We start from the raw sequence: 14735 nt of genomic DNA on the forward strand, positions 1-14735 counted from the left end.
ACTAGCTAATAAGAAATGCTAGTAACTGGACAACAGGTTTATATCTAATACAGCATCTCTGTGTGTTATTTGGGTCTGACAAGGGTGTGGGACCAGCCTGGTGGGAAAACTGCTTATAACAAGATAAGTTTTCTCTGTGTAGCTTTGGAGCTTTTCCTGAAACTTGCTTTGTAGGCCAGAGTGGCCTCAAACTCACAGAGATCTGCTTGTCTCTGCTTCTGCATTGCTGGGATTAAAGGCATGGATCACTACCACCTGGCAGAGAGGACACTGTGCTAATACAACAAAGAAGTATGGAAAGGATTCCTTAACACTGCACTTCAAGATATGAGTATATTCCATAGTGTATTCCAGAATAGAGAAATGTTATAACACATAAATTATGTTATACTAGATTTGTATTGTTTCAAACTATAAAATTTGTATGATATGTATCACTGTAAGTATATTACATTTTGTTTATCAGTATAGCTCTCAAGAATCTGTGGGTGAACTTCCTGTCTTTAAAAATTATCCTATACTAAATAAGTCTGTTTCTTTGGGACACAAATGCCCAATATTTTGTTATTAAACAGTAAGACAGTACTGATTAACAGCAATTGCATAGTAATTACAAGGATAAACCAATAGATCCAAGATTTTCCTTGACAATCACAATGATTTTTTTCAATGTTTTCAATGGTAGAATCTGTTAAACATATATGAGAGATGGAGTATGACTCATTTCATAATAAAGTTGGTACCCCAAGACATTAATGATAGGTATAGCAATGATTAATCTACTTTCAATAATGAGGCATATAAAATTATTGGAAAAGCCTCAAAAAGAATAATTAGGAAAATTATTAGGATGCCAAAAGCCATTAAGACAATGGGATGTGGATTTGATGATGGCTGAGCAATAGAGTAGTAGAGCACCTGGGTCACAGAGCTCTGTATCAGAGCCCTTACATGAGTTGCAGAAGTTAAACATCAATGTAGACACCATAGAGAAATAATTTTCCATTTTATCTATATGATTACCTGAAAATTATTGCTATTTCTATATGCTCTGTGTAATTAATGTATTAATATATAAATTACAAAATAATATAGTATCACAGCCTATTGCTCACAGTTGATTAATGTGCAAACATCATCACAGTATTATACAAAGGCCAGTCTAGAAGAACACACAGTACTAGTATTTCATAATACAGTGTCATGAAAACAAAGGAACAAAGTCCTAAAAAGATGTGATCTGTTATATGGTGTTACTCATTCCAAGTGACTTAAGAGGCACCTTGTCGAATTGAGGTAGAGATAACTCTTTGTACTGTCTGTGAAGTTTGAGTGAAGGGTTTGAAGGATGATGACAATGAATTTCTCTGTATCTCACAGGACATAAAGAGCACCAGTATTTCTTCCATAACCATAAGAGGGAAGTTATAGGAAAATAAATCCCAGGATATAGACATGGAATTAAAACTAGGAATAAGTGACAAAGATCAAATAAAGTGCTATTAGTGTATCCCAAAGACAAAATGGTCCTGACAAGAATATAGTAAAAAAATAAAATTATGAAATTATAAAAATAGCAAATGTTTAGAGAATAGTTTTCTATTTCAGGTACCTAATCTAGGATATCATATTTATAATATACCCACAAATACTTATCAACTATTTTCAGGATTGTAAAATTTCCTCCATTATGATACTGGTACATAATAGCTCCCTCTTTTATATTGGTTTGAAAAGAAAACTGATCCTAAAGAAAGGTCTAGAGACCTTTGAGCAACTGTGGAAAGGCTACCATAAAAGCCTTTCCTGGATAGTGAGATCAACAACTAACTTATCCACCATCATGGAGCCCTCATCTAGTACCTGTTGGAAACAGAAGCAAACACCCACACCTAAACACTGAGTTGAACTAGAATCCAGATGCAGAGAGAGAGGACAAGACCAGGTTACAAAAACACATAGAGACAACTGACCTAAACAAAGAGGAGCTAACTGGCACCCAGACAGATAGCTGGGAATCCAGCATGGGGCTGACTCAGGCCCCCCTGAATATGGGTCTCAACCAGAAGGACAGAGCAGTCTAAGGGACCTCAGACAGTGGAACCAGGATGTATTCCTGATGCACAAAAGGACCTTGTGGACACATCCGCCATGGAAGGATTCTGCCCTAACCTAGAGACAGGAGAGAAGTCCTAGTCCCTACTTCAAATGACTTGACAGATTTACATGACCCCACCTGGATGGCATTGCCCTTCATGTGGAATTGGGGTGGGGGGATGGAAGGGGAGGGTGGCCAGGTTACATGTGAGGGGGCAGATATGGTAAGTAAGAGGGAGGGAAGAAAGGAGGGAGAGGGAACTGGGATTGACATGTAAAATAAAAAATAAATAAATAAATTAAAAAATACTGGTACATAGTTTCATGCTCAATTATAATAAAACTAAGTCAATAAAATATACAGCATTCCTAATGTTACCTTAAAATTTTTAAATTAAATGTAAGTATATCATTTTTCCCTTTCCTACTTTAATACCTCTCGTGTTCCATATACCCTTGTTCCCTATTAAAATCATGGCCTCTGGCTTCATATATATCATTCTTCATAATGTTATAGGCTGACTACTTGGTATTGGATAACCTTTTGAAAAGAATAATATATTCTAAACATTTTCCTGTTAAAATTCTTAAATTATTTTCAAATATTAAATTACTGTTTTATATGTCTAACTGAATGTATTTACTAAAAGTCAGAGGCTGCTCTATTTTTCCTTTCTATGCTAAATATGAAAACATTGTAACTTTTCATTTTTAGGTTATAAACTAGAGTAACAAATACCCCAGCTTATGTTTTCATGTGACACCATCATCTACATTTTATTTAAACAGCTCATCAAAAGTTAAACTTAAAGTGTTTCCTTTTGATGTATGATTTTAAGGTCTGATTTCCCTCACATATGCAAATTTAAATAGAATCATCATCACAAGAAACTATTTAAGAATTATTTAGAGAGTGGTTAGAACCATGTGAAATCACTTAGAACTGTCATCGTGATTGCTAAGTACACAGGAGTAACAACCAAAACATTTGATAAACAAATAGTTTGGGATTTCATAAACCAATGCTGTATTTTGTTATAAATAACAGGATCATTTCCGGTACTCTTGATGGAAACAGCACACAAGAGGCTCTTTTCTATCTCAGCAATCAAAGTTCAGGAGAATTCTCCTCTTGACCATCTGGTGAAATTGGGATGACATTTTAATATGGAAGCATTCCTAAATATTTGCAGATAAGTAACTTAAACTAACATATAAAAACAGATGCTATCAGTAAGTTAAATCAATCTTTCAGGTTGCTTAGCTCTCCTGACTATTAGTTGTAACCTGCTTCCATTAGTCTACACAAGAGCTACCAGAAGTACAACTCTGCTGAGTCATGAATAAATCTCACTAACCATCATGAAGACACTTAGCACAGCAGTCCATTTTGCCTTGCTGCATTTTCAAGAGAGTTTTCCAGAAAAGCGATCAATAAGATATGTGGTATTAGTTGCCTAAGACTGCCAAAAAACTTACTATAAACTGGTGGCTTAGGGTTTAACTCTCTCTGGGTTCTGGTTTTGAGGGGCAGGCAAAAACCTGAAGCTGTGGCCAAGCATGGTGTCTCCTAATGCTGCCAGCTGTGGAGGAGCGTAGGTTCTTGTATTTCAATCCTGGTGACATCCGAGTGACTTTGGCTGGTCCTTGTAGCAGTTCATACTCAAAGTTCCCCTTTCTTTCCTTCCCAGAGTTCACCCTGCCTATTTCTCATGAGAATATGAACAATTACATTTTGAGCCCTCTTGAAATATCCAGAATATTCTCCTCTGTAAAGTCTTAACCTATTCCATCTTTCATCTTGGCATATGGCTTAAGTTTTTAGCTACAAATGAGTAAGTACATAGTTCACCCATTAGCCTGCAATAAAATACATTGTTTATTTCCAACTTTATTTACTCTATCTTTGTTTACACCCACCCCTCTTCTTAATTAAAAAATGGATTTATCCTTGCTTTCTTTCTTTTAATGGGAAATGTTATTAAGTTACCTGTTATTTAATCAGTAAAGATTTACCATCCTTTCTGGATCAAGTTACAGGTTAGTATCAAATAAGAATGATACTTAGTCATGACATAAATGGTTCTAGGTCTATTGAGCATTTAAGAAAGTTTTTCATAAGTTGAACCATTTCATCTTGGCCAATAGAAAATTCCAATCAAACTCTGCTATAATGGCATAGAACTATTTATTAAGATGCAACTATAATGTCTATGTACCAATGTAAGGTGTGCATATATACAACTTAAAATATCATGTTTACAAATGAGTTAATTTTAGTACACCAATATGTCACATTATCCTGAAACCTTATAAAAATCCCCCCAGAGGGACCCCTAAATCGGGGCCTCTGCTAAAGAAAGAGGCCTCAGCTGGAGAGTTCCAGTTTCCAGTGAGATCTGACTACAACCTCTTCCCCCCCTCCCCGGAACTCCCTGGGTTGGCCCCTGATCCTGCTGCTCCTGTGTCTGGTCCCCACTGAGAGCACCCTTGGAGCTCTGATACACCCTCACCCATCCCCACCTCGAGCCTGCCCCCCCCCCTACCCTGTGCCCTGCCCTACCCACAGGCCTGCCGCTCTGGTTGAGCACTGGGACAGAGGGTGGAGCCAACAGTCCACCCTAGTTCAGAGACTTCTCAGAGAAACTCTGAACAAAGGAGACCTGCCTATCCATGCGGGGCCACCCATAATTTCCATCTCCTTGGTCTCTGACCCCACCTCCAGTCCTCTGCTGGAGTCCTGGGCCCCTCCCAGAGATCCGTCTATCTCTGCAGGTCCACTCTGAGTCCCTGCCTGCAAGATCCTTGACCCCCAAATCCGGTCCTCTGCTAAAGAAAGAGGCCTCAGCTGGTGAGTTCCAGTTTCCAGTGAGATCCGATTATCCTGCAAAACCTTCCCAAGTTTCAGCGCAGCCTTTGTCCTCTTCTGCCAGCTATTGGCCAGAGGTGAGTCTGGGTCCAAATCGGGGCTGCCTCTCCCCTACACCCTCTCCCCCCCCAACCCAAACTCCCTGGGCTGGCTCCTCATCCTGCTGCTCTTGTCTCCTGTCCCCATGGAGAGCACCCTTGGAGCTCGGATACACCCCCACCCATCCCCACTGAGAGCCTGCCCTCCCCTACCCTGTACCCTACCCCAGGACGGTCCTGCCACTCTGGTTGAGCACTGGGACAGAGGGTGAAGCCAACAGTCCACCCTACTTCGGAGACTTCTCAAAGCAACTCTGAACAAAGGAGACCTGCTTATCCATGAGGGACTACCCGTAATTTCTACCTGCTTGGTCTCTGACCCCCACCTCCAGTCCTCTGCTGGAGTTCCGGGCCCCTCCCAGAGATCTGCCTATCTTTGCGGGACCACTGTGAGTTCCTGCTGGCATCTTCTACTGGATCCTCATCCTTGACCCCATCCCTGTGTCCCTGTCTGCAGGGAGACCTCCTAGAGAGCTTGGACCACACAGAGCTACAGATATTGAATCTCTGACTCACATAAGCCCACCAGGGAAGTACCATAGAGAGAAGGGGAACCCCACCAACACCTACTGGAAGAAGCTGTGGGAAGAAGGCAATACAAGAAAACACCTAACAACAGAAAGACAAGCATGACACCACTAGAATCTAGGGAATCTACACCAACTAGAACGGAACACAACAACAAAGCAGAGGAAGCAGAACGGAACGACTTAAAAATTATCATCATAAAAATGATAGAGGCCCTCAAAGAAGATGTGAGAAAATCCGTTAAAGAAATGGAGGAAAAAACAAACAAAAAAGTGGAAGAAATGAACAAATTCCTTAAGGAAAGTACAGAAAGCCAAGAAAAAACAATTAAGCAGGTGAAGGAAACGGTTCAAGACTTGAAAACTGAAATAGAGAAAATAAAGGTAACACAAACCGAAGGAATGCTGGAAATAGAAAAAACTGGGCAAAAAATCGGGAACTACAAACACAAGCATAACCAACAGAATTCAAGAGATGGAAGAGAGAATCTCTGGCTCACAAGATAAACTAGAAGAAATAGATTCATTGACCAAAGAAAATCATAAATCCAACAAATCCTTAACACAAAACATCCAAGAAATGTGGGACAATGTGAAATGCCAAACCAAAGAATAATAGGCATATAGGAAGGTGAGGAAGCCCAGCTCAAAGGTGCTAAAAACATATTCAACAAAATCATCCAGGAAAACTTTCCCAGTCTGAAGAAGGACATGCCCATGAAAGTACAAGAAGCATATCGAACCCCAAATAGGCTGGACCAAAGAAAAAAGACCCCTCGACATATAATAATCAAAACAACTAGCATACAGAATAAAGAAAGAATATTAAGAGCAGCAAAGGAAAAAGGACAAGTAATATATAAGGCAGACCTATCAAAATTACACCTGACTTTTCCATGGAAACCCTCAAGGCCAGAAGGTCCTGGATAGATGTTCTAAAAGTATTAGGAGAACACGGATGCCAGCCTAGGTTACTATATCCAGCAAAACTCTCAATCACTATAGATGGAGAAAACGAGATATCTAAAGGCAAATCCAGATTTTCCCAATACGTATCTACAAATCAGGCCCTACAGAAATTATTGGAAGGAAAACTCCAAACCAAGGAAGGTAACTACGCCAACAAAAATGTAGGCAACAGATAAGCCAACTACACCAGCAACCAAGGGTAAAGCAGAACAAATATATTCACAATACCACTGCCAACAACAAACCTAAATCAAACAAGCATCAACAATCAATGGTCCTTACTCACCCTCAACATTAATGGTCTTAACTCACCTATAAAAAGACACAGGCTAACAGAATGGATACGAAGACAGAATCCATCCTTCTGCTGCATACAAGAAACACATCTAAGCTTCAAAGATAGACATTACCTCAGGGTAAAGGGTTGGGAAAAGATTTTCCAATCAAATGGAAATAAGAAGCAAGCAGGCGTAGCTATCCTAATATCTAACAAGTTAGACTTTAAACCAAAATTAATCAAAAGAGATGAAGACAGTCATTTCGTATTTATTGCACAAAGTCTCAGTTCTGAACATCTATGCCCCCAATACAAAGTCACCCACATTTGTAAAAGAAACACTTCTAAAACTCAAAGCTCATATAAAACCTCACACACTTATAGTGGGAGACTTCAATACACCACTCTCAACACTAGACAGGACCACAAATCAGAAACTCAACAAAAAACAAAAGAACTAACAGAAGTTATGTCTCAACTGGGGTTAACAGACATCTATAGATCATTCCATCCAAAGACAAAAGAATATACCTTCTTCTCTGCTCCACATGGAACCTTCTCTAAAATCGACCACATACTAGGTGATATAACAAACCTCAACAGATACAAAAGAATAGGAATAGTCCCCTGAACCTTATCAGACCATCATGCTTATAATTGGAATTCAACAACTACACAAATAGCAGAAAACCTGCAAAATCATGGAAACTGAACAATGTGCAATTGCACTACACCAAAAGCAATCTATAGATTCAATGCAATCCCCATTAAAATCCCACCACAATTGTTCACCAACCTTGAAAGGACAATAATCAACTTTATATGGAAAAACAAAAGACCCAGGATAGACAAAACAACCCTATACAAAGAACTTCAGGAGGCATCACCATTCATGACTTTAAGCTCTACTACAGAGCTATAGTTCTGAAAACAGCCTGGTATTGGCATAAAAATAGACAGGTAGACCAATGGAATCGAATTGAAAATCCTGATATGAACCCACGCACATATGAACTGATTTTCGACAAAACAGCTAAAATTATACAATGGGGCGAGGACAGCATCTTCAACAAATGGTGCTGGCACAATTGGATGAGGGTGTGTAGAAGACTGCAGATAGACCCATGTCTGTCGCCATGTACAAAACTCAAGTCCAAATGGATCAAAGACCTCAACATCAATCCAGCCACATTGAACCTCTTAGAAGAGAAAGTAGGAGGTACCCTTGAACAAATTGGTATAGGAGACTGCTTCCTGAACTTAACTCCAGGGGCACAGACACTGAGAAACAATTAATAAATGGGACCTCTTCAAACTTAGAAGCTTCTGTAAGGCAAAGGACACAGTGGACAAGACCAAACGGCAGCCCACAGACTGGGAAAAGATTTTCACCAATCCTATATCTGACAAAGGGCTGATCTCCAAAATATACAAAGAACTCAAGAAATTAGTCAACAAAACACCAATTAAAAAATGGGGTACAGAACTGAAAAAAGAATTCTCAATAGAGGAAATCAAAAAGTCTGAAAGACACTTAAGAAAATGCTCCACATCCTTAGCTATCAGAGAAATGCAAATCAAAACAACTTTGAGATACCATCTTACTCCTGCCAGAATGGCTAAAACTAGAAACACCAATGATGACTCATGTTGGAGAGGATGTGGAGAAAGGGGAACACTCCTCCACTGCTGGTGGGAGTGCAAAGTCATACAGCCATTTTGAAGATCAGTATGGCGGTTCCTCAGGAAAATGGGAATTAGTTTACCATAGGACCCGGCAATCCCCCTCTTGGGCATATACCCAAAGGATTCACAGCCATGCAACAATGGCATCTGTTCAACTATGTGCATAGCAGCACTATTTGTAATAGCAAGAACCTGGAAGCAACCTAGATGCCCCTCAATTGAAGAATGGATAATGAAGATGTGGCACATCTACACAGTAGAATACTACTCTGCAGAAAAAAATAATGGTATCTCGAAATTCACAGGCAAGTGGACGGCACTTGAAGAAACCATCCTGAAGGGGGAAACCAGTCACAAAAAGAGGAACACAGTATGTACTCACTCATATATGAATTTTTAGACCTAGATCAAAGGATCACCAGCCTATAATTCACACCACCATAGGAACTAGGATACAAGGTATATTCTAAGAGATTTACAGAACTAGTAAGGGACAAGTCCACCAGAGCTCAGGGGAAGTGTGGGGGGGGCAGTGAATGGAGAGAGAAGCAGGAGAAAATGAAGGGGAGGAAATGAAAACATGTGCGACCAGGAAGATTGAGCCTGGTTAGGAATAGAAGACAGGAGAGAGAGAGAGAGAGAGAGAGAGAGAGAGAGAGAGAGAGAGAGAGAGAGAGAGAGAGGACATAAAAGACGAGCCAAATATTTGAAGATAAAATTTAACACAAAGAATGGTCTAGAGAACTACAAGACTGCTGCCAACTAACAATTTGAGCTTCCGTGGAAAGGCTACCATAAATGCCCTTCCCGGAGAATGAGATCAACAACTAACTTATCCATGGAGCCCTCAACTAATGCCTGTTGGAAACAGGAGCATACACCTATACATAAACACTGAGTCATAGTAGAACTCAGATGCAGATGGAGAGGACAAGACCAGGCGGTAGAAACACATAGAGACAGCTTACCTGAACAAGGAGGAGCTAACGGGCCACCAGACTGATAGCTGGGATGCCAGCATGGGACTGACTCAGGCCCCCCTGAATATGGGTCTCAGCCAGAAGGACTGAGCAGTCTAAGGGACTTCAGACAGTGGAGCCAGGATGTATCCCTGGTGCACAAAAGGACTTTGCGAACACATCCCCCATGGAGGGATAACTGCCTTAATCTAGAGACAGGAGAGAAACCTTAGTCCCTACTTCACATGACCTGTCAGATCTACATGACCGCAACTGGATGTCATTCCCCTACATATGGAATTGGGGTGGGGGGATGGGCTGGGATGGTGGTTAGAGTGCATGTGAGAGGGCAGAGAGGGTAAAAGGGGGGGAAGGAGGGAGGGAGGAAGGGAGAGAGGGAGGGAAGGAGGGAGAGGGAACTGGGATCTACATGTAAAATAATAAATTAAATTAAAAAAATGCTTTGACTCCAAAATTTAAGTTCAAGGACAAGTTACTGGGGAAAAGGATTTCTATTTTTGTTTCCACAGAAAATGAAAAGATGTGGATTCCTTCCAGACTAATGTGGTTTGATCAAGCCAGACCACCTGAAACAGAGTACCAGATGATCCTACATTCAAAACATCTGGACAAAGCAGCCTTACAGACTACAGCTAGGATTTCTGCATCTTCTTAGAACTCCCCCATGACAGCGCCCCTTACCAGCAGGAAATAGTTTGGAAAGATCGACGCCCATATTCCCAAATAGTTTCTACAAATATTTGTTTTCATTTAAATGGACTTGATTATGTAAAATAAATAAAAAAAATCCCCCCCAGTGGCAAATATGGTGAACAGTCACTAGATTCTCTATGCCTTGTTCAGTTGTGCTGAACTCCAGGGGATACTAACTTCTGTATAATTCAGTAGAAGAACTATGTTTTTTTTCAATAGATCTTCCACTGACACATACACTATAAAAATGGCAACTAATTTATGTAGTTCCCTGGATTGTACTTTTCTTAGAATTTGTTTCTTTTCTTTTTCTTTCTTTCTTTTTTTTTTTTTTCATTAAGGTCTTGAAACAATAATGTTGACCTGAAGTTTGAAGAGTACACACTACAAAAAGAAAATCATGCATGCTATATTAATTCACTCTTGTGAGGAAACTCATAACAGATTCATCCCTTTCCATGGTTATTAAAATCCACTTGCTGCACCCCATGGCAGAATGGAGCTTCAAGTTTCTTCTGGTCTCAGCTTTTTTTCGGCTTTTAAAAGAGAATTTGTGTTACATAAGGAGGGAACAAATGGGACTCTTACAGCAGCATGGTCCTGATCCTAACAGGCAATCAAAGAGCAGTTACACTTTAGAAAATTGGATATTGCCTGAGGCAAAAAGAGTCGAGAAGCATACAGTTAATTTCACGATGCCTATTATTTTTTAAAGATTAATGAGGGAAAGTCATATTCTTCCTTTGTGCCAACTTGAGAAAAGTAATCGCCTCTACATGGCTCCCATTATTATTGAAAGTAATATGTACACTATGGCTAACTGGGTCAGGTGGCTCAGCATGTTAGGTCATTAGGAAGCAAACCTTCCATCCATAGTTCCTCCCTGGGACACATAAAGTGGAATAGGACTGAAGCCTGCATGAAGTCCTCTGACCTTCACATGCATGGAAGGCGAACACCCTCATACCTGTACACATATGTACAAAACACCCAGATAAATAAAAATGGAACAAAATTTTAAAAAAGATGTCAGTAAACTAGGTCATGATTAATTTCAGTACACTGAAATTACTAACCCTGCCCTAGTCATACACACTGTCCTAGGAAATTTTAGCTTTGTGTTATTAGTCAACTTTAGGAAAATATAAAAGGCATCCATGGACATGAGCCATAATAAAAAGTCTTATAAACTCAAAAGAAGGTGAGTACAATGGAGAAGACTACTTCATATTCCTTGGAAGCCAAGTGAATTTCATCTATATAGTATTGCATTTTAAAAAGCAAAATGGCTCTATGTAATCCAGATTTAGAGAGTGTCTTAGGGTTTCCATTGCTGTGGCAAAACACCTTGACCAAAAAGGAAGTTGGGGAGGAGTTTATTTGGCTTATGCTTCAATGTTGCTGTTCATCACTGAAGGAAGTCAGCACAGGAACTCAAACAGGCCAGGATCCCACTGCAGGAGTTGATGCAGAGGCCATGAATGGGAACTGCTTACTTCCCAAGGCTTACTCCACCCATCTTCATATAGAATCCAGAACCAGCAGCCCAGGGATGGCACCACATACCACAGGCTGGGTCCTCACCCATTGATTAGTAAATGAGAAAATGCCTTGTAGCTGGATCTCAAAGAGGCATTTCCTAAGCTGAGGCTCCTTCTTCTCATGTCTCTAGCTTATGTCAAATGTAGTTTTGACATGCGAAACTACAAAGGGCAAAGAAATTGATCAAAACCAGAACTTAACAATCAGTTTCCTCATTAATGAGGAACAAGTTTTCAGACCAGAATATATTCATTGTTTTTTTAAGAACAGCTTTTCAGAGATGACACAGAGCCTAACTTCTTCATTCAATATTACAAATGCTCTAACTATTAAATATAATTTTACTAAGACAAAATTAACATTGTAGAGGTAATATACTTTTAATACATTTCAAAACTCTGGTTCAAAAATAGCAAAAGAACAGAATTACCATAACATAGAGAGTAGCAGAATACTTTGAACAAGTGTCTAAAACTAAACCAAAGGAACATACAGTTGTTAACATCAAAATGTATTAGTTCTTCTCCCTATTTGTCATACTCGGTATGTAGTTTATTGCTCTGCCATTTGAGAACATTTGACAAGTGATGAACTAACTGAGATGCTGAGGTTTGGACACTGAGAATAATAACTAAGTAAGAAAATGAAACATTGCTGCTTTTTAAAAAATGACAGCCAGACTATATCTTATCTTGTAAACTTATCTCAGTACTGCTAGTTACCACGATCAGTTGTGTTATCACTGAAATGAACAAAGTCAGGAGAACTTCCTTACTTCCCATCTTTGTTGTTTTATAGGTGCAGGCATTATTCTTACCAAAAGACAGATCTGCTCTGACAATAATCAAATAGAAGTTGCAAACTTAAATAGTGAAATCACAAATTTACAAGCCAATTCATTCACAAAGTGATTTTATTCCAGCATTCATGTAGGCCAAAAAGCTGCTGCTCTAAACAAATATTTTAATAAAATCAAATTAATTTAGTATCCTACCTGTAACGAGAAAGCTGCATCTCCCTGCTCCAGCTTCGTTTATGATGCTGCAGTTATAAACTCCGTAGTTTTCATTGGAAAGACTTTTTACTGGATACTCTGTATACTCCTGAGAGTCAAACTGACCGGTCCGTAATAATTTATTGCCCAGACGCCACTCATAGGTCAACACTCGTATTGGATAAGCTCTCAAGACCCTGCAGCTCATGGTCACACTTCTGTCCTGTCCTTGACGAATTTCCAAGAATGCTGGTTCCACAGCTGGGGGATCTGGGGAAAGATAGTTTAAAATATAGGAAAGATGAGGCTCTCAAAACAGCAATCTTAATGGCTATTCTATTATGAAGGGGGTATTTTTAAAAACATATGTTATAGTGGGTGAGTATAAGAGGTGGGTGAGGAATTTCATTTTGAGCTGGGAAATATGGTTTTCTCAGAGTGGACAGTCAATGAGACTTGTTGCTTTACAAAAAAATATTTAGGAAAAACAGCAACAACAAAAAGTTCTTATTTACTTCTATCTACTTCCAGGAAAACCAACATTGTCATGTATTTTTATTTACATGTTCAGGCACAAGTCAAGTTATGGATGCACAAAATAAATCAAGACAGGGCTTCAAATTAGTGTAACATGGTAAAATAGACTAGATTCTGTTTCATCCATAAATTATAATCATTTGTTCAGCTCAGTCTGTGGATCTGGTAATCATTAGTTTATATAATAGATAAGACAAATTTATAAATCAGTGTTTTAAACTATTTGGTTTGATTTTCTTGGAAAGTCCACAGTCCATAAACTTTAAGCATATTTTGCAAACTATACCACTGTTTAAGATGACACTTAATCCCGCTGCAATAGCTGACTTATTTGTCACGTTTAAAACATTTTCATGTAATTAAAACTTGCTATATTTGTTACCTAAAATTTTTATTTTTTGATAAAATTTCCAATACAACATTTAAAGAATACAAAACACTCACTTTTCATTTTTAAAAACCCCAAATACAAACATTTACTAAAACATTTAGTTGTCTTCAATTAAAAGTTAACATCTGAAGTGGATTATGTACCTATCCATTTTATCATGGGAGCTGTGAAACAATGCAGGGCTGAAAATGATTGTCGAGTCTACCTTTAACTAGACATTTATGGACATCTTGTAAATTGTGCAGCCTAAAACTTGCACAGCTGGACCTGGTAGCTCTTACTTCACAGTGCTCAATGTTTTTGGAAATTGATTATTATCAGTCTGGAATTTATTACACCCTATGATGCCTGTTAAATGTTTTCCCTCTTTATTCTCATTATCAGTTATTGATGGTCATTCTTACTACTTTCAGCAAAAATTTTTTAAGCCACTCCATCAATTCTAATTTTATCTATTCAAATTTTTCCCTTTGGAGTCTTTCTCTAAAAGCAGTAAAGATTTTTTTTTAAAATGCAAGAAAATATAACCTGCTTTGAATGTATGTCATGATACAACACTGACAATGTATTTTTAGGAAAGGTGATGTGTGTGGTTTGTCTTGTAGGAAAGAAAGGGCTTGTAGGGTGCATATGAAATAAAGGAGAACATCCAAGGTATGAGAGAAAGGTACATATAAAGGAGCCAATGAGGAGGGAGTGTTCAGAGAAATGCAAAGGGGCTGCCAGAGCCAGTGTATCAAACACTCCTGTGTCTCTACAGAAAGTGACAGTAGAGTGTCAGGAGAGTCTTCCCAACCATACTTGGACCTCATGTTACAAAGTTAGGTTTTACAGTGTCTGTATTATGAAAATTATAAAAAATAAGGGACTTAATGATCAAATTATTAGCCATGATATTACCGTCATTAAGAAAACTCTGTAGTGGAAAAGAAGACATGACGCAGAGGGGACAAGGCATGTTGGGGGGAAAAAAGACAATATTGGTTTACAATAAAATAAAAGAATAAAAGGTGAACAACTATGAAATAAGCAGAAGACAAGTGATTACTTATGCAATGTGGTGAGTGATGGCATC

The 14735-nt window shown here is 38.9% G+C and overlaps 1 protein-coding gene across 3 annotated transcripts in view; it reads right to left on the reverse strand.

Moving 5' to 3' along the window:
- The window catches only part of Mdga2 (MAM domain containing glycosylphosphatidylinositol anchor 2), a 761827-nt gene that overhangs the window by 93495 nt on the left and 653597 nt on the right, over positions 1-14735 (reverse strand). For all 3 annotated transcript variants that reach the window (XR_007835196.1, XR_007835197.1, XM_051195916.1), the window contains exon 9: positions 12733-13002. Coding sequence is in view for 1 of the 3 variants with exons in the window: in XM_051195916.1 (XP_051051873.1) it covers positions 12733-13002 (270 nt within the window). In the remaining 2 variants the exon portion in view is untranslated. The remainder of the gene's footprint in view (positions 1-12732; positions 13003-14735) is intronic.

Source organism: Phodopus roborovskii, unplaced genomic scaffold (genome assembly GCF_943737965.1).
Source record: "Phodopus roborovskii unplaced genomic scaffold, PHOROB, whole genome shotgun sequence".
Lineage (NCBI taxonomy): Eukaryota > Metazoa > Chordata > Mammalia > Rodentia > Cricetidae > Phodopus > Phodopus roborovskii.